We start from the raw sequence: 21,689 nt of genomic DNA on the forward strand, positions 1-21,689 counted from the left end.
TCACTCAAACCAAAAACAAAGAGAATATCATATTCTTTGACCAATGAGTAAATGTCATAGGCTTAGGTATTTGACATTCCTTGTTCTGAGGGTATTTGGGTAAATCTGGGTAAATTTTACTCTATGGTAAATCTTTACCGAATCATTATCCGAAAAGGAATCTGGGTATTGGCTGCATGCCTTGCCATCAAAAAATCTCGGCACACTTTTAGATAACGAAAGTTTTCGTGTGGCTCTAGGTCTCAGATTGGGAACACCACTGTGCCATCAGCACAGATGTCCGTGTGGAAAAGAGGTTGATAAATTTGGAATCCACGGACTCTATTGCCAAAGGAGCTCCGGTAGGCTGTTTAGGCATGGCTCTCTTAACGATACAATTAAAAGAGCTCTTGCCACCATAAATATTCCTGCGCTCATTGAGCCGGCAGGGATTAGTCGGGATGATGGCAAGAGACCTGATGGATTGACGCTGGTTCCCTGGGAACGGGGACGGGCGCTAATGTGGGACGCAACTTGCGTTGACACATTGGCCCCGTGTCATATCAGGAAGACAGCATCAAGACCGGGAGCCGCAGCAGAAACAGCTGAAAACGGCAAGCGGCGCAAGTATGCCTCTCTTATAGAGAGTTACATTTTTGTGCCGTTTGCCGTGGAGACCCTGGGGCCATGGAGTCTTAGTGCTAAAAATTTTTTACGAGACATTTCACCGCGATTAATAGCCTCAACTGGTGACAGAAGGGCTGGCTCATTTTTTGCGCAGCGGATCAGCCTGGCTGTCCAGCGCGGAAATGCAGCCAGTATTCTTGGCACCATTCCACGCGGTCATGATTTATATAGTAATTAGATAAGGCTAGTTTTAAGTTTTATTGTATTAAAAAAAGTGATAAAAAATCTTTACTCTATGGGGTAAATGTGCAAGACGGGTAAGACGTGACTCGTCCTGAGCCACTCTTTCACTATTGGCCAAAATCTATTGTCGCACCAAGAAAATCATAAACTCGGCCAATAGTCAACAGCCTTTTGGGTAATCATTCATCTAAGGCCTTTTGTAACTTGTAAGTCGACATGTTTGACAATGACAATACAAAAAGCAAGCAGCCATAGATTATCTACTATATACAAGCAGCATAGAGCCACAAAACCTAAGACCAAAACCAAACAAGAAAAGGGAGAATTATCTTAATTTGTCTGAGGTTATCTGTTATCCACGCTGTTATCATTAGGTAGGTAGGTATCCATTGTTTTATCAAAATGTCAATGTCAGAAATCGCTGCTTGCTAAACAAAGAATAATTTGCGATAAAAATTATTAATAAATACGAATAAGTACCATAAAATGTCTGATGATAAAAGTGACGAAGTGGACATTATGTATGGATTAAAAACAGTTCTAGCGCAAATCGAAAGCGCTGTAGCCAGAAGAAGTAAGGTAAGTTTGATTACAATCAGTTTAAAGTTTGTTGACTAAATCGCTTTTGGTAACCTCCAGAATCCAGTTATTCCCTTCTCGGGAGAGTACTCTGCTCAGTGGAATAGAACCTTGAAGTACAAAATAAGAATTATACTATTGCCTACTTAGGCACCAACCTACCTATGCGTTTACATTAATTAAAACATTGAAATGAAGCAAATGTTAATATATTTAAGTAAATTTGTTATAACCATGACACAAACAATGATAATATGAAATCTAAACATTCCGTTTTTAATGCCTTGTTTAAACAGTATGTATGTAAGAAGGTACCTGACTGACTAATCAAAGTCCCTTAATTTGTGTAGTGTGACTGAGACCACCCCACCCCACACGTGGTGCGTTGGGGGAAGGCTAGGTAACTGCATTCTCTCTGTGGTCGAGTAGAGTATAAAATAAGTAGGTACTTAATATTATTTTCAATAATTATCACCAACTATTTTCTAGGATCTCCCGCAAATCTCACCAAAATTAGTAGCTGTTTCGAAAATCAAACCTGTCCCACTAATAATACAAGCATATGAAGCCGGGCAACAGCACTTTGGAGAAAACTATGTAAACGAATTGGTTGAGAAAGCACACAATCCTCAGATTCTTGAGAAGTGTAAAGAAATAAAGTGGCACTTTATTGGACACTTGCAAAGTAATAAAATTAACAAGTGTCTCGGTGCACCAGGGCTGTATGTTGTGGAGACAGTGGATTCAGAGAAATTGGCCGATAATCTAAATAAGCAATGGGTGAAGTTTAGGAATGAGAAAGAAAAGCTAAATGTTATGGTGCAAGTCAATACTAGTGCGGAAGAAGGTACTTATTAAAATAGGTTTTGTTTTATTTGTCGAGTTACTATTACCTCCAAGAGCTACAAATTTTCAAAACATCTGAGCTTTCTAACAAGGCTCTTTTTGGACAGGTTTCATTGTTCTTGTCTTTTCAAAAGGTTCATAAACTCATATAAATTTTGAGCTGATGAGTATACTGAGTAGGTGGTAGCAGTAAGCAGAGTGAACTAGAATGAAGGAAATCTCGATTTGACCCTGAATCGACGATATGTCAAATATTAGGCTGTGGTGACGTAGAATCACAAAGAAAAATGGGGCTACTTTAGAGCTACCTGCACCATATGTACTCTCATTTGACACCAGCCAGTGACATCAAAGCCTCGACGTTTTGCTAGAAGTTTCCTAACTGTCGTGAACTGTGGCGGTAGGCCATAGGAGTATCTTTATTGACAGCTCTGGATTATAGCCTGTTAAGATAAGGCATTTAGTGTGGTCATAAATGAGAGTTTAAATTAGGGGAAAATTAGTATTTTTTGTTACCTACCCATATTATAAATGCGAAAGTGGGTATATTTGTTGGTTTGTCTTTCAATCACATCACCACAGAGAAATGGATCAACGTGGATGGCTATAGGAACCTATGCCACTCTAGAGTGGGATAAAAAGTTATCTCACTCTGGAGAGTGGTGGAGTGGAGAGTGGACTGGGGGCATAGTGTTACTTTTTATCCCTAGAAATCAAAGACTTCCCATGGGTATTTTAAAAACCTAAATGTGCGGGCATCAGCCTAGTATTTTACATTTTTAACTACAATAATAAATTATTTTTATTTCTTGATTCCGCGTTTATGTAATGTTTCTTTTATTTATTAACAGTTAAAAATGGAATAGACCCATCACAAGCCACAAACCTTGTAGAATATGTGATTACAAAGTGTCCCAACCTTAATTTCCAAGGCTTGATGACTATTGGCCAGTATGATTATGACACATCCCTCGGCCCAAATCCAGACTTCTTATCACTCGCCAAGTGTAGACAGGAAGTTTGCGAGAAGCTAAACTTGGATATAAATAATGTTGAATTGTCTATGGGAATGTCAACAGATTTCGAACATGCTGTAAGTTGCTTCTACCTTTAATAATAACTAGCTTATGCTCACTACTTCGTACGCGTTGACTACACAAACTCCTATTTCACCCCCTTAGGGGTTGAATTTTCAAAAATCATTTCTTAGTGAATGCCGACGTCATCATAGCTATCTGCATGCCAAATTTCAGCCTGATCTGTCCAGTAGTTTGAGCGTTGATAGCTCAGTCAGTCAGTCAGTCATCTTTCCTTTTATATATTTAGATATATTACTTAATGCTCCAATAATTTCATCGAATTCCATTTTTCAAAATAACTATTTTTTTTGGTTTTAGATTGAATTAGGAGCTACAACTGTTCGAGTGGGATCTAAAATCTTTGGAGCCAGGCCACTAAAGAACAAGTGATACAAACCCAACGTTTATATTTCAAATACATACATACATAATATTATTTAAAAGATTAAAATAGATATAAGCCATGTTGTTTCCTAAATTATTTATTTAATAAAAAGAAGCAAAGAAAATACCTAGTTAATTGTATTTTATTTTGATCTTAACTTGCTAAAATCCTGGGCTGTAGGAACACTCAAGTGGGATCAAAAGTTACATAGTCTTCTAAGTACTTACCTGCAAGTCCTGATAAAATTAAAGATAGGGAGAAATAAACACAATTTTGATGAGGGTAATTTGGGTTTTTTATAATGTAGACGTGGAGTTACACATTTGAAGGCATTTCGAAATTACAAAGTACCTACCTACCTTCCTATTTTATAGGGTAAATTAACTTTTAATTAGCAACATTATCTTTTAGGCAACAGTGTGATCATATTAGGTTGTGGCAGATTTCTGCCATTTGGGCAGATTTGACGACTTCATATTAATTCTCAAGAAAAGTGAAAATTTCTGCTACCTACGTTTATAAAACGTTTTGTTTGGCCAGTTTGGGAGTAACTATTTAGCCAATTTTTTATCGTCGACTAAACGACGTCTCCTAAAATTCTAACACAGCTAACAAATAATAAGCATGATGAGTGAAAACAGTAATCAAGAATCAATGAAATTATGGATTTATCCAATGACATTGGATTCATCAATTATTCATGGATTATAAAAAACGTACATACCTATTTATTTTTCTAATTTGAGCGAGATTGCTATTTAATTTAATAAATTTAATGTATAAAATAGGTTACAGCAATCCGCCCGCGCCATAATGGATTAGCTCAAAATACCGTCCAAGTGTGAGTTAAACTCGCGCACCGAGGGTTCCGTAACTAGTCGGGTATTCTTTGCGATATTTTGCACTATACATCAAAAACTTAATTAACCACAAAAAATGTCCAAAAACGTTCTATAGAAAGAGAAAAAAATAAAAAATTACTGACGGTTGAAGATAATGAAAGAATCATATCTCTTAAACTACTAAAAATCGCTGAACATATATAGGGGTGATTTGGAATACCCCTTAATAAATGCTTTTAGATTTTACACCCCGGCCACCTGTATATGGCAGATTCTCTATTTTCGTGATGGTCACACTGACTGGGAGGGGAAGAGTGACCTGACACTGACAGTGACAGTTGCTTTATGACTTTTGCTAAGCTTTTTCATTTTTATTTTCTGTGGTCGCGTTCATTGTACTCTGTGGTCGCGTTGTGTTGTGTTGTGTTTGCCACGAAAGATGTGATTTATGAATTCAATAAATTGAGTGAAATTGTGTTAGTATTTTGCTTAAAAAATATTTAATAACAAACCTAAAACCATTCATGTTTTTCTAATGCATTTAAGTAAATTGAAGACAGTGGAGTGAATAAAAAAAGAAAATAAGTTTGTACATCCTGTTCGAAGTTTAAAACAAGGCCGTGGCCCGTGACACCTCGCTTTTAACTTATCAGAGCTTAAATTAACAGGTAAGTAGGAAGGTTAACTACTTTTTACCACTTGTTTTCCAAATAAATGAATTTGAACATCTTCAAGTTTGTTCCAAGTCTCAACTCCAACGAAAGTTGGTTTGTAATAGAAGTGTAAATCAAACTCACGTACTTAGGTAGGTACCGAAAGTTCCGTGCTTTAAAAAGCTACCTTTAAACTTACTACTTATATTTATCTAAAATTATTATGCTTGCGTTTGTTTCTAGAAAGATTTGTATCATGTAAAAGGCTTATTTTTAAATTAAATTTTTAATTTTAATTTAATGGTCATACCTATCGTTTTATTTTTTTCTATAGGTACTTAGGTAGTTAGTTACTTAATAATTAAAATACTCAAACCTCTATGATCTATCAAGTGTAAATTATATTAGATTTTAGTTTTACAAATTTCGGAGATAAGGAGGAAAATTGCTATTTTTTAGATAACATTTTTGATGATCAAAACTAAGTACATAAGAGTTTATAAAAAACTAGCTTATGCTAGCGACTTCGTCTGCCTGGACACCACAAATTTCAACCCTCTATTTCACCCCCTTAGGGGTTGAATTTTCAAAAATCCTTTCTTAGCGCTGGCCTACGTCATAATAGCTATTTGCATGCCAAATTTCAGCCATATCCGTCCAGTAGTTTGAGCTGTGCGTTGATAGATCACCTTTCAGTCACCTTTTCCTTTTATATATTTAAGATAAAAACCTATTTTAAAATGTTCAAATGAAGCTCTTTCATAATAATATGTAAGTAATAAGTATGTATTACTAAAGGTATGATTCCGAACCATGCTGCACGCAGCAATGCTGCCGCAATTGTGCTGCTGCGGCAGCACTGGTCCCCATATAATCTCTATAAGCTTATATGAGATTACATTCCGAGCTAGGCAGCAATGTTCCACTACATTGCTGCCGCGACATTGCTGCCTAGCTCGGAATGTAATCTCATATATGCTTATAGAGATTATAAGGGGACCAGTAGTGCCGCGACAGCACTGTTGCGGCAGCGCTGCTGCGTGCAGCGTGGTGCGCAATCATACCTTTACTTACATAAAAATTCACACTTCAATCACTATTCAATCACTCTAAATGCAGCTTTGTTTACAAAATAGTAAAATCTCATGGGTAGATCTCTCAAAGCGAGACAATGTCTTTATTGCTCCATTGGTGCACTCTCTCACAAGTCTCTACTCGCAATTGAACATTAAAAAGATAACATTATTATACAAATATACACCAATTAGGAAAATTATTATGAAGTAGGCAAGTATTAACTATAATTTACTTACTAGATTTTGCCCACAACTTTGTTCACGTGGATTTACTTATAAATACAAATCATTTATCTGCTGATTGTAGGTAGGTAGGTACATAAATAAGTTGTTAATTACAATTGTTTTTGTTTCGAGCTAAAATCTGCCATTTACAGTTTGAGCTAAAATCTAACAATTTACAGTTTTGGGTTTATTATATTTATTAACATAAACTTTAACCCCCTATATAACCCCTTGAAAACTTTCAAAAATGCTTTATAAATAAAAATTTCTACGTCATAATAGCTATCTGCATGTCAAGTTTCAGCCCGATCCATCCAGTAGTTTGAGCTGTGCATTGATAGATCAGTCAGCCAGCTTTTCCATTTAAACATTTAAGACTAGCTTATGCTCGCGACTTTGTCCGCGTGGACTATATATAAATTTCTAAACACCCATTTAACCCACTTAGGGGTGGATTATCAATAAATTCTTTCTTAGTGTATACCTAACTATATATACTTTCCAAAAACACACCCTCCAAATTTCATGTCTTAAGACCAGTGGTTTAGGCTGTGCGTTGATAAGTTTAAGTCAGTCAGTCAGGACTTTGAATTTTATATATTATACAAATAAACAACCCTAGCAATGGGCCATGCTATTTTTGGAAGAACGCTTAATGGTGTCAAAAGATTCTTGCTCCAATATAGACATTAGACATAGTCTAAATATATAAAAGGAAAAGGTGACTGACTGACTGACTGATCTATCGACGCACAGCTCAAACTACTGGACGGGCTGAAATTTGGTATGCAGATGGCTATTATGGCAACCTGGGCGGTCTATTTGGCTTCTGGAGCGAGCTAGCTATTATGACGTAGGCATCCGCTAAGAAAGGATTTTTGAAAATTCAACCCCTAAGGGGGTGAAATAGGGGTTTGAAATTTGTGTAGTCCACGCGGACAAAGTCGCGAGCATAAGCTAGTCTGTTATAAGATACATATTATAAGTCATTTTGATAATTCACTAAAACTACGTAAATATACTAAATTTATTCATCCATTTAAGCAGTATTTGTTTAATTAAATTAAGTACAAGTGAGTATTAATAGCTAATCTACCTAGTCTTAGAAAGTGATGAGTGAAATTGCTCTTGAGCGAATTTTAAATAATACATGTTTAAAATTATCATAACAAGTAGCTGATGCCCGTGACTCTTCGTACGCGTGGATTTAAGTTTTTTAAAATCCCTTGGGAACTCTTTGATTTCCTGGGATAAAAAGTGGATTGTAAAAATCTCTACCAAAGATCTCTATGTTCAGCAATCTATGGCAGAAATTCCACGGATACGTATGAAGCGATTCGCCTGCTCGTTTCCAATACGAAGTATGGAACGCTTTTCCAGCATCAGTTTGCCCCTCCAATTTTAGTATGGGTACCTTCAAGTTAAGAGTAAATAGGCTTCTTCTAGGCAAGGCAAGATCTGATTGCAGCCAAGCGCTAGTCTATAAATTTGAAAAACCGGCCAAGTGTGAGTCAGGCTCGCGCACTGAGGGTTCCGTATACTACAGTGGTATTTTTTCGACATTTTGCACGATAATTCAAAAACTATGATACATAAAAATAAATAAAAATCTGTTTTAGAATGCACAGGTAAAGCCCTTTCATATTATGATACCTTACTTGATATAGTTATCTTACTTCGAAAATTGAAAATACTAATACTAGTTCATGACCACAATTTATTTATTTTTGTGTGATGTAAGCCTAAATTCACGGTTTTCAGATTTTTCCCCGAAAATTGAAAATACTAATTATTAGTTCATGACCACAATTTAATTTTTTTTGTGTGATGTAAGCCTAAATTCACGGTTTTCAGATTTTTCCCCAATTGTCAACTATAAGATCTACCTACCTGCCAAATTTCATGATTCTAGGTCAACGGGAAGTACCCTGTAGGTTTCTTGACAGACAGACGGACAGACAGACAGACAGACAGACGGACAGACAGACAGACAGACAGACGGACAGACAGACAACAAAGTGATCTAATAAGGGTTCCGTTTTTCCTTTTGAGGTACGGAAGTAATTCTTTGAGAGAAATAAATAATTCTTTAACCTGAACCCTAAGTCAATAAAGACTCTCAAACTTATTGTACAAATTGATATTATGTACAAATGCTTGCATGAAAGATTAGTTTCGATTGCCAAAAAACTGTACGAAATTCTTACAAAGAACAATATTTCGATACCATTACACCATTCAAGATCAAACCATCAGTTTTTATCGTCCAAAACTCGTGTTTCATTGAATTCAGTTGCATAATAGGCTTACGTATCTACTCTTTGTTCTACGCTGCCATTGTTAGTTATATCAGTTCACTTGTTTTAGACAAAGTTCCCTCATTATATCACGGAAGTAGAGTTCTATGATTCATTAACAGCTATATACTTTCGTGCAATTAGGGGAAAGTAGGGTTGAATCGGGATAGGCATATATTTAATAAAAGAAAAGTTTCAAAGATTATAAAGTAACTTTAGTAAGCTTTAGTTTGTTTGTTTTATTAATCACATATTTTGTACTTGAGATTATCATTTTCTTAATTATAAATAACAAAATAATAATCACCCCGCTGATTATTTCAAAAACAATCAGTTTCAAGCTCTATCAGATTCTGTGTTGAGGTAGAAATGCCATAGGAAAATTTCTATTGTGCGTTATAAAATTGCTTAGTGGAATACTGACCCAAAGTCACCATAACAATGGCTCGCCTCGGTTTATCGCCAGCATAACTCGTTTCTTCACGCTCGTCGAAAGTGTCTTTATTTATAAACTGGTTGTTAAACATCTTGGATTCTTTAAGCCGTGCCCACATTTGTAACATTTCGTTCCAAATATTTTCTAATACATACGAGGAAGTATTCTGAAGCCAGCAAAGCATTCTTATTTTTCTTATTATGTACTTGCAACGCTGCGTCTTCCGGTGCGAGGTCGCCATTCCGGCACCTTGGGACCCCAACGTCTATCGGTTTTCCAAACTATGTGCCCTGCCCATTGCCACTATTTCGGTTACTCTAGTTCTCCTACGGAACTCCTCATTTCTGATTTGATCACGTAGAGAACCTCCAAGCATAGATCTCTGCCTCGCCCGCTGAATACTACTAAGTACAACAAACAAGTAAACATTACGTAATACTAAGTAAAACATTTTTCAAAATACAAATGCAACTGCCGCAGTTACAAGTGAAAATGACTAAATCACCTCGTTAACCACTCTGACCTCAGCAATCTCATGGAAATTACGTGAGGAGAAAACTCGTAGTTAATTTCGACGTTTTGGCGTTTCGGGCGATTGTAATGATCGCCACGCTTCTATTAGATTCGAAAGTCCAATTTTCGCCCGTCGCAATTTATATCATGATTTCTTTTACGCGATGTAGGTACGATAGAATACAATGGGTGGAGGCATGGCATGCCTTATGCATATTTATTGGTAACAGATGCTTGTATAATTTCACTTTCCCGCAGTCCTGTTAACTTCCCAGGAGACACTATCTACTCGTGTGCCTTAAGTCGATCCGTATTTCCGTACCTTTTCTACAAAGTCTAATGGGACTTTGCGACTGTTTTACATTTAATAGGCTACTTGACAATTTTTTTAAGTTGGTCTTAAATGGTTAATATTTGTCCTATTATATCAAAAAAATTAACACTATATTTTTTTGCGCCCTAAAAACCGTAAAACTTTAATTTAAAAAAATATTTTTCTTAGACAGGTGAAAACACTGTCGGCCATGTTTGGCCGATAGATTATCTGTGCTCTGACGTCATGCATTTGTAAACAACAGTATAACCCTGGCCGACAGTGTTTTCACCTGTCTAAGAAAAATATTTTTTTAAATTAAAGTTTTACGGTTTTTAGGGCGCAAAAAAATATAGTGTTAATTTTTTTGATATAATAGGACAAATATTAACCATTTAAGACCAACTTAAAAAAATTGTCAAGTAGCCTATTATTGCTATGGCACTGATTCTGAGCACAACCTAATTTTAGAGTATTCGCATCCTCTTCTTACTAATGTAATATGAAAAGGACAGACGCAGTTTTAAATTTAATTTTTAGACGGTAAAACCTGTGATTTTAGCGCACAGTCGCGAGCCTACTGTTTAAATTTGTAGCGTGCACTAAAATTTAGAGTCTTTAAATGTTAAGTTCATGTTCTGTCCCTTTTTAGCATTGTTAAAAAGAAAAGGATGCAGATACTCTAAATTTAGTTTAGAGACAGACAACGGAATCGGTGCCTGTGTCTTATTTAATTTAACGTCGTCGTGGATTTTCTGTTCGGATTCCCAAGATACTCTCGTGTAGAAATATTCTGAGCAGTTTCTTTTAAGTCTTGTGGGACTTTGTGACTATTCGCAAATGCTTGCATAATTTTCCTTCCGAAGTCCTATTTAGTTTCCCCAGGAGACGTTTTTCTTGTGAAGAAAGATCTTTCGCCCTTTGTATGGGCTCTGGGATGTCTACAAATAGGACTGTTTTATTCAGAAAAGGTTTTTTGCTTTATGTCCGCTTCAGCCAGAACCTATGGGGGTTTGCGAATTTATAGACATACTCACAATACAACATGTTCTGAAATGTTAAAAACATCAGTCAATCCCAACTCATGTCTTAGGTAGGTAATATTGTAGGTATTATGGATGACACGGTTCTGTTCTGTCGAGTATTAAAAAAACTACTTAGTCATTTGCAATATTTAAATCAAACCAGTTTTTGTTTCGAGATGTCTGAACTCTGAACAACTATTACAAAATTGTGATTGTAAAAGATGAATGTCATTGATAGTTAAGTAAATAACATCATAAGTAGGTACAGTACGCGGCCGAAAGTAATGTATATCGGCCTTTAGAATGACATTTCGGCTTTGTAGAGCGTTGTCTTTGTCACTCATACCTATATGTCGTTTTGTCGGTCTCAATGACAGGGACAACGCTCTACAAAGTACAAATGTGCTATTTCATTCTAAAGGTCGGTGTACATTATTTTCGGCCGAGTACTGTACTTTTGGTTATGATGACATAAAAATTGAATAATTGAGTAGTTAAGTAGGTATAATTATAGGTATAAGTCCCGCAAATTGCTAATGCGCGTAGCCGCCATTTTAGTGACGTCAGCACTAGACTGAAGTTTCGAGCTGATGGTATATTTTTCTTAAATATACGTCAAATGACGCCATTTGGATGTTAATGAGACATGGTTCCAGCGCAATAGCAATTTGCGGGACTTATACGAGATATATCTTTTATGATCAACGCATTCTACCATCGATCATTATGATCCATAGGTTTACGGTTAGCCAGCAGATAGCAATTATCGGTACTGTTCAATTTTACACCGTTCGTTTGTTTCTGCTTAGCTCCGTTACCTACATATGAGTAAAGCACTTAATCAATGGCCGTGAACGTGTAGGTGCTAAAACGAAGTGATTTATGAACTCTGAATGTATGTAACTACTTGATACATTGCACTGTTGACTCGTGGTACTTATTTATTTTTTGTTACTAGTAGATAGTAGATGTACCTACAGAGTAGTACCTAACCTACCAAGTTTAGTACTATTAAATTACCTACCATTAAATTTCAAATCCCGATTTATCCCCTAGGGGATAATTTTCAAAGATCGTTTCTTAGCAGATGTCTACCTCATAATAGCTATCTGCTTGCCTTTCAGCCAGATCCATCCAGTAGTTTGATCATGGATGCGTTTCGTGCGTTCGTCACATCAGTCAGTGACATACCTACTTAGAGATTTAGATAATGTGTTGTGCCCATAACTACATGTTGCGACATAACCACGCAGTGTCTGAAAGATTGTGAATAATTTGTGAAATTTTAGCGTTTAAACTACCGTGAGTGATTTCCATTCTAAATAATATCTGTCCCGGCTTTACTCACGTGTTTAGTCGACGTTAGCCCTCCCTTGAAAAAGGACCCCGTATGGGTTCGAAACTAGTCGGGCTAACGTCGACTAAACACGTGAGTAAAACCGGGACAGATATTATTTAGAATTGTGAAATTATCGAATTGAGCGCATCACTGTATTGCATAATTACCCGCTAAATGCCGGTAAGAACGTTTAGGTGAATATTGCCAGCAATAACTGGGTAATGCTTCTCCAAACCATAAGGTTTTACGATGCGAGTTAACGGTTATTGTCAGCATTAACCTCGTGTTGCGTTTGTTTTTGTTGCCACAAATAATTCGTAACTGTTTCCGAAATTGGTGGTTAGGTACTAGGTTGCTTAATATGTTTTACCTCTTTGCTATTGATAATACTGTATAACTATACGCGAAGCTGTGATAACCTAGTCGTTAGAACGTCCGCTTTCTAATAGGAGGTCGGGGGTTCGATCACGGGCACGCACCTCTAACTTTTCGGAGTTATACCTACGTGCGTTGAAATGAATAGAATAGAATAGAATGTTTTTTTATTCATGTAAACTTTTTAAAAGTGCTTATGAATAGTCAGGTTTAATTTACCACTGGTTCGGAATGCCGTGAATTAAATATTACATGCTTTAACGGTGAAGGAAACATCGTGAGGAAACCTGCATGCCTGAAAGTTCTCCATAATGTTCTCAAAGGTGTCTGAAGTCTACCAATCGTTACATCGTTACAAAACCCTTCTCACTCTGAGAGGAGACCCGTGCTCTGTAGTGAGCCGGCGATGGGTTGATCATGATGATTGTACGCGACAGGTCGAGATGGCAATCGGGTTATGAGGCGGGGGGACGCCTCGTACACCTCGTACACATACCTTACCTATAGATGCGGTAAAATCCGTGGGCTAGAGAAAGTCTACACAAGTAACTTCTCTTATAAATAATATATCTGTCCCGGCTGTACTCACGTGTCTAGTCGACGTTAGCACCCCAGCCACCCTCGCAGCGGGCTCTACGGGCGGCGGCACGCGCGGCCCGCAGTCACAGCCGCGGCGCGTGCGCGAACTGACTCACTCGAAAAAGGACCCCGGATGGGTTCGAAACTAGTCGGGCTAACGACGACTAGACACGTGAGTAAAGCCGGGACAGATATTATTTATAATGGAAATCACTCACGGTAGTTTAAACGCTATAATATAGTAATTTCTCAGTAGTTAGAATCATATCTGCGTGTTGATTCCACATTTTCCAGTACATCAAACATTTCTGAAGCTGACCTTCACACATACGTGAATATGCATTGTAACTACTACGTAGGTACCTACGTGTCATTCGGTGGTGCGCACTCAAGCATGCACATTTCGTGATTGTTAGTTGTTACGTGGGGACTGGGACTGTACGTAGATATTTGTAAACATTAGTATGTACAATATGCGACAAGCTGGCAGACCGGCGCGCTGGGGTGACTACGTATCTCGCGACAGGCTTGCGACAGGCGATCTCGCGAACATTACTGTCAAACGTCACACGTAACAGCGGCTAGAGAGAGACAGCAATAGCCACAAAGCAAAATAAGAAGAAGAGAGACAGTAAATGAACTGTCGCATTGCTACTGCTGTAGCGTTGCTGTGGCTACTGCAACGTTTTACGTAATCACCCCGGCTCCGCGGTACATTCAGCGTTCATCTTCAACGCTACCGAGCTCGAACGATTGCGACCTGAGGCCGTCACAGCCTCCGCGCTAACCCGCAGGGCGATTGTCTAAAACCTGCATCAATCATTATTACAATCTCAATTGTTCTGATTGGCTGAATTTGTGCGATTCTTGTTGCAACAATGCATTGTGGCCAATAGTGAGCAAGCATTAACCAATCAGAGATGATTGCGATCGTGACATTGTAGCTGTCAAACAACCGTGGTAGGGCCACCGGTGCGGGCAAGCGCGTGTGACGTGCGGATGTGCGGGGCTTCCTCCCGCCTCATACCCCGATTGCCATCTCAACCTGTCGCGGACTGTAGGTGAATATTCATTTATTTATTCATTTATTCAGTTTAAACACTAAACACTTACAGAATATTTCAATGAAAGAATATGCAAAGAGTATGCATTGTAACTGCCTACGTGTAATATAGGTACCTAGTACGGTAGAGCGCACTCAACCATGTACCTACGTAAACTTTTTTTTTGATGCCACGTTTGTAAACATTATCTATCTACTTCATCGTGATATAGCGGGTAATGTGTTTGTAATCTAAAGTGTTTGTCCAGACATTACGCTCTCGACTCTAGAATCTAGAGACTAGTCTAGATCTAGCGTAGATAATTGAGATTACTTACTTAGTGTTTATTAAAATCTCGACATTCCGCAAACAAACAACAATGTGACGATGCAATAAAACTAAAATAGCCAGGTACGTGCTCTATTGAATCGTTAATTTCGTTTGTTAATAACGAATTGAAAAAAAAGCTGCCAATCCATTAAAGTCTGCAAAAAACGTTATTTAACTACTTAGGTAACTAGCCCGTAACTTCGTCTGCGTGGAATCAGGTTATTAATTATTTGATTTTCCGGGATAAAAGTAAACTCCAGACTCTCCAGGTCTTCCAGTATATCCATGTAAAAATTAGGACAACCTGTTGCTCCGTTGCGGCGTAATTGAAGGACAAACCAATAAACCAACAAATAAACACACTTTCGCATTTATAATAAGGGTACTGATGGATCGTAAAAATCTTATACCAGAGATTTATGTTCAGCAATGGAAGGTATCGCCAAGGTCTGCGCCCGTATGTAGTAGAAATTCCACGGAGCCTTATGAAGCTATTCGCTTCCTCATTTCTAATACGAAGTTACGAACCGCTAGGATATGAAACGCCTTCCCAGCATCAGTTTTCCCCTCCAATTATAATATGGGTACCTTCAATTCAAGAATGAATAGGTATCTTCTAAGAGCGGAGATGGGCGGAGATGTGTTTTAACTTTTAGCAGACCAATCAGATTACTGTTAAATGACGTAATACTTTTTGTATCAGTAATGTGATTAGTCTGCTAAGACATCTTCCTCCGCCCATCTGCGCTCTGGTGGACTGGGTCTAAGGTTGAAATCTATAGAGCGAACTTTGGCTTTGCTTAGACTTAAGTTTCAGTTAAAATGAGACAGATTGCCAGCGGTATAGCGCTGTCTCGCTTTAGCAGTGGCTTAAGTCTGAGCAGTCAAATTGCGCTCTATAGATCTCACCCTAATAGACGTTTACATGGACAATGATGCTAGTTCAAATTGTACCTACTTTATTAACCGCTGCCTTGAACAACGACTCTGAACTTATCAAAACTCAAAAGCGTGTAATTATGCACACATCATACCTCACACAGGACAGCCGGTCGGTGTGGGGCCGAGCGTAACGTGGCGTAAACTGACCGTTACGTGGGGGACATTTTATGAACTTTTACAAGGTTAATTAAAGAACTTATCCAATATTCCAACTAGTCAAGTAAGCCTATAACTTCAAATACCTCCCGCGATTAGCCCGCTGGGCGTCGTACGTGATTCTTACATTATGTGGGTTGTTTGTATTTTATTGCAATGGGGATTTGTGGAAAAAGTTCACGAATCCCCATTAAAGGCTCGCGAGAGTGTCAATGGGGATTTCTAGAAGAAAAGTTCACAAGTCTACATTGATGGGGATTTCTGGATAACCCAAAAAAAATTGCTAATGCCATGGACGTTGTCATTTTTCAAGGTCCCATGGTAAATGCAAAAAAGATTAGTGTTTTAAGTTAAGTAAGTAAGTTTAGTAGGTAGGTCCTACCTACTTAGTACTTGAAATTAAAGTCGTGGACTAAAACTGTCGACTAATGCAGAAATCCATTTTGTAAGTTCTAATGACAATGCATACATTTCCATTTTAATGTAAGATAAGTTCTTGCGCAAAAAATATCACGCATTCCCTGAATCTCATTCACATAGTTTAAATGCATGGTATTCAGATAGTGCTTGTGGAATTTACTTCCTCCCTGTTTAGCTTTTCCATGAAGTTATGTCGAGACTCTACAAGGCGCCGAGAAATTCTTGTGGACTGAGAGCCAGTCCACACGGCGCGTTGCGTCAGCGTTGCGTCGACGCAGCGCTACCACTGCGTTGTTTTACATACAAATAACCAAGGTGTTCACACGGCGCGCTGCGTCGTCGCAACGCACACATGACGGACAGCAGCCCCCGAGACGAAGCGGGAGGGGGTGTACTCGTGCGACGTCGGAGCGTCAGCGCTCAGTTGCTTGTGCGTTGACAGAGAGGATACACGGAAGCTCATTTCGTTTTACGTTTACGTTTTTGTATTTAGTTTTATTTGCAGGGTAATTAGTTTTATTTGCAGGGTAAAATGAATACCATTGAAGAAATTGACATAGATTACTTGATTACATTGATACAGGAAAGGGAAATTATATGGGACAAGTCAAACGTAGATTTTAAAAATAAAAATTTAAAAACAAAAGCCTGGGAAGACATATCAAAAGTTTTATTTCCTGATTACGAGAATTTCACAGCTGAACGAAAAAATAAAGTTGGTGAGTTCACAGTACAGATATTTATGTTTTTTTTATTTAAGAGGGCTTTCAAGATTTTCTTGCACCGCCAATTCCGCGATCAGTACAAAATTAATATCTCGACACTCTAAAATTTTAAAACTTAGGGAATTTAGATTAGCGTGAGTACTATTTTATTACTTAGCTCAAAACTAACCTAGACTACGCTGAGTAGGTATAAAATATTATTTTTTTACTGATCGCGGAATTGGCGGTGCAAGAAAATCTTGAAAACCCTCATAATACAATTATACCTTATTTAGCTGCCAAGGCAGAGTTCCTCTAGTCATAAAATAGGTCGCATATTGCTGTCTTATGACATTCGGTGCTGTCTGTTCTTCATGTACGGGTTGTATTGGGAGAAATTCATCAACACTTATAGCAAATTTATCTCTTTGTCTAAAACCATCTCGATCAGCGACAAAATTGTGTAATACACAACATGCTTTTATAATGTCAGTAGCGAAGTCATAGGACACGTCTATCGGTCTGTGAAAAATGCGCCATTTGTTAGCCATAATCCCAAAAGCGCATTCGACATATCTTCTGGCTCTGCTTAGACGGTAATTGAAAACCTTTTGTTGTAAGTCGAGATTTTGACCGCCATATGGACGCATAATATGTTTGCTCAGTCCAAAAGCTTCGTCACCCACAAATACATACGGGGTTGGTATATTGCTACCAGAGAGTGGCTGGGGTTGAGGTAGTGGTAAGTTGTTGTTAATCATTAGCTCGTACAGTTTAGAATTTTGTAATATGGTTGAATCGCATTCTTTTCCGTATGCACCGATGTCGACAAATACGAATTTGTAATTTGAATCCACAATAGCTAGCAACACAATCGAAAAAAAGGCTTTATAATTAAAAAAAAGTGAGCCACTATTTGCAGGATTACACACGCGGATATGTTTGCCGTCGATGGCACCAACACATTGAGGAAAATTTGCCTTTACATCAAAACCCCTCGCTATTGTTTGGAAACTTTCAGTTGTCAGTTCAGGGATGTTGTCTCGAAGAAGATTGGTCCATATAGCACGACAAACTCTTTGTATTATATATGCAATAGTAGATTTTCCCCGTTTGAATTTGAAATGTAAATCAGTTATTGAATTTCCACTTCCTAGGTATCTGAAAAGAAAATAATTATTATAATATGCATTTATGAGATAGATAGATACCCGAAAAAAAATACTGACATATTCAGACATCGATAGCAAATAACTTTCTCTATGTAACCAATTAATTCTGGAATCGCGAAAAAAATAGCAGCTGTTGCATACATTTTGATTCAGTAGGTATTGCTTTTTGTATGTAACAGCTGTTATATTTTCACGATTCCAGAGTCGGTCACATAGTGTTTGTTAACGATATCTGAATATGTCATTAAATTTTATCGAGAAATTCACTATGTATAAATTATTAAATCATGTTTACTATTGGTTTTGCAGGTAATGATTTAATAAAAAAATGGAGAAGTGTAAAAGATAATTACTTCAGATATTCAAAAAAATTAAAAGAAGCATCAAAATCGGGCTCGGGCGCTACGAAACTGAAGAAGTATCATTTATACAATCAACTCCTTTTTTTGAGAAAAGTGGAACAAAATGCCACCGAATCTAGCTTAGACTCGCCTAGAGAAATCAACAATGAATCTACGTCTACAAATGATGACATTACCACAGACAACACTCCGCGCTATGTTCCAGTCGCGCGCAAAAGGGCAATGCAAATGGATGAGTTTGAAAGAGAAGGACTAAAACTTCTCAAGGAGCCGGAAAATCGCCATATGTCCTTTTTCAGAGCTATATTGCCATCTATTCAAGAATTTTCCGACCGAGAAACTCTCCGTTTCCAAAGTAAAGTTATACAAATTATAGATGAAATGCGGTATGGACAAACATCATCATATGTGAGTGGCCCATCAACGTCTCACCAACCACCATATGGGTATCAAACAGCAAATTTTCAAAGTACATACATTTCTGATTTTAATAATTCAATTACATCTCCAGAAACATCTCAAGCAAGTGAAGAAACTGAATACGATTTTTCTAATTTGTAATTACTGGATGATATCTCTCTTAAATAATGTCTAAATTTAAAATTATGACAATTGCTGATTATTTGTGAGTTGATTACTCTCTTAAATAATGTCTAAATTTAAAATTATGACAATTGCTGATTATTTGTGAGTTGATTACTAATTAAACAAACCAAAAAAACTGTTATATTTTTATTACTTAAATATATTTATATAGTTACCTTAAAGTGATTCCCAGCATTTCTACTGGTTCCACTGGATTCCTCATATTAGTATAGTTTTTTCGTATGTGTGGTTCTAAGGACTTCAATAAACATTCGAAGCTGGATACACTCATTCTAAAAAAATTATAAAACTTCTTTTCGTCTAATAGCAACTCCCGATATTCTAAAAAAAAAAACTGTCCATCACGATTTCTTAATGAAATGAAAGGACTGATCCAGTACCGTCTTGTGATCTTGCGTCGATTTCGGCGGTGACGTAGTAATAGGAGCAATGCTAGACGTCTTTTCCGATCCATGATTTGCTATAGACTGACTGCGAATTTTTTTCAAAATACTTGCCGCAACTGTGCGTCGCCGCTGCGCCGACGGAACGTTGACTGCGTCATAGTAACGCTGCAGCGCCCGTGTGGCCGGCTATGCGTCAAAATATTTGCGTTGCGACGACGCAACGCAACGCAACGCGCCGTGTGGACACGCTCTAAGAGCCCGGCAGAGCCGCGATCTCATCGAATGTTAAAACTTCAATTTAAACCCTATTTGATGTTCAATGTAAGTAGTCAAAAGTCAACTGGTTTATTCAAAATAGGTAATAAATTACACTTTTTGATGGTCGGTTGTTGCATTTGTAAGATGATGATAATTTTTACGCGAACTTAAAACTAGCTACGAGGGTTCCAAACGCGCCCAGGTCTGAAAAGATCCCACAACAAACTCAGCCAGGTATTCTTTTTTAGTAGAACTTTTTAGCTATTAGCAGTAGATAATAGACAGAGAAAGAGCTCGGGAGGGCAAGATCTTCGTTATTTTATAAAAGCTGAAAGCGTATTGAGTATTGTCCTCAACACAGGGAGGAACGATCGGCGACTGTGAAGTGTGGATCATGGTGGAAACTTTCAGCTTTTATAAATTAACGACGGTCTGGCTCTAGCGGGCTCTCTCTCTCTCTCTATTACTGCTAATGGCATAAAAAGTTCTACTTATACGACTATATTGAACATCAAGTAGGTTTTAAATTGAACATCCGATGATATCGCGACCAAGCGCAAAACGGTAAAGAATAAAAACCCGGCCAGGTGTGAGTCCACGGAACAGAAAAAACAGTGGAAGTGCTAAGTAGGCGTGGCACGCGTGCCACAATTAAGCGTAGTTACGTAAAACTGATCCCAGTCGCGTTCTAACATCGCGTGGAGTTGGTAGTCTCGCGACAAATTCATATTGCCCTAGCAATGTTACTGTTCCGTTTTGGAGTGTAAAAATGATAGTAGGAGAAAAAATCTTAAAAATGGAGGTGTTTCGTATCATCGGTAAGTACGATTTTCATTGTTTTCTATAAAATCTTAATTTATTTCAATTTACTAATATTTAATAGAACGGTTAGTCAAAATCAACCTTAAACAATTAAGATAAAGTTTATTTTGGATTGATTCTATTCCGAAAGTACTTCGCTCCGTGTTCGCTACTCAAGTAGTGATGTGGCCAAGTCGAATATTGAATTTATCGATTGATATCGATACAAGGATATAAATAAATAGTAACGCAATAATTATAATTTATTAATGAGTGAGACGTTGCATTGATCACTAAATAGACATCAGTAGTTCCTCTAACCTTCATTTAAAATATTTTTAGGTTTCCCAAAGATGCAAGCATCAAAGAGAAACGGATAGATGCAACGGGTAGAGTTAATTGGATGCCAACCAAATCAAGCATGATATGCTCTGAACATTTTTTTAGAAGTCGATTTTATAATATCAAATAAAGGATATAGATATACGAAACCTACTGCGCTTCCATCAATGAAAATCGTTAAGTTTTTTAATCAAGTAAGTAACCTTGTTTTATTTTATTACTTTCAGTAAGTATTGAAAATACTTGATATTATAATACAAAACAACACACCTCTTAGTTATATTTTTGTATGAAGATTGACTGACTAAATATCAAATTTAATTCATAAACACACTAATTAATTTTTCTCCTATTCATTTTTATATAGGTACTAGATGATGCCCGCGACTTCGTCCGCGTGGATTTAGGTTTTTAAAAATCCTGTGGGAACTTTCCAACTTTCCGGGATAAAAAGTAGCCTATGTCCTTTCCCGGGATGCAAGCTATCTCTGTACCAAATTTCATCAAAAACGGTTGAACGGTTGAGCCGTGAAAAGCTAGCAGACAGACAGACAGACAGACAGACACACTTTCGCATTTATAATATTAGTACGGATTTATTCTCAAAATTTAATTTTGGTTTCAGCCACAAAATGATAAATGTGGTCACTCCAGGTTCTTCAAAAAGACAAAGTGATTCGGAGATTCCTGCGTCTAATCACGTTACCGATTTGATGAAGGCAATAGTCGAAAAATATATACATAAATGTTCGCATA

The 21,689-nt window shown here is 37.5% G+C and overlaps 2 protein-coding genes and 1 long non-coding RNA gene across 3 annotated transcripts in view; 2 read left to right on the forward strand and 1 right to left on the reverse strand.

The window, feature by feature from the left end:
* The first annotated feature begins 1,234 nt into the window (after positions 1-1,234).
* On the forward strand, positions 1,235-3,868 carry LOC117993562 (pyridoxal phosphate homeostasis protein). Its single transcript, XM_034981368.2, has 4 exons — positions 1,235-1,428; positions 1,918-2,275; positions 3,126-3,367; positions 3,672-3,868. Exons 1-4 carry the CDS (start codon positions 1,336-1,338, stop codon positions 3,741-3,743), a joined length of 765 nt encoding a protein of 254 aa, XP_034837259.1. The 5' UTR covers positions 1,235-1,335; the 3' UTR covers positions 3,744-3,868.
* Positions 3,869-4,993: 1,125 nt separating this feature from the next.
* LOC117993563 (uncharacterized) overlaps positions 4,994-21,689 on the forward strand; it is a 28,015-nt gene continuing 11,319 nt past the window's right edge. Inside the window, exon 1 of the mRNA XM_034981369.2 lies at positions 4,994-5,248. The gene's annotated coding sequence lies outside the window, so the exon portion shown is untranslated. The remainder of the gene's footprint in view (positions 5,249-21,689) is intronic.
* Positions 16,950-19,443, reverse strand: LOC117993557 (uncharacterized). Its single transcript, XR_011238120.1, has 2 exons — positions 19,302-19,443; positions 16,950-18,167 (listed from the first exon to the last, which is right to left on the reverse strand). It is a non-coding gene; the product is annotated as an uncharacterized lncRNA (long non-coding RNA).

The sequence above is a fragment of the Maniola hyperantus genome, chromosome 24 (assembly GCF_902806685.2).
Source record: "Maniola hyperantus chromosome 24, iAphHyp1.2, whole genome shotgun sequence".
Classification (NCBI taxonomy): Eukaryota; Metazoa; Arthropoda; class Insecta; order Lepidoptera; family Nymphalidae; genus Maniola; species Maniola hyperantus.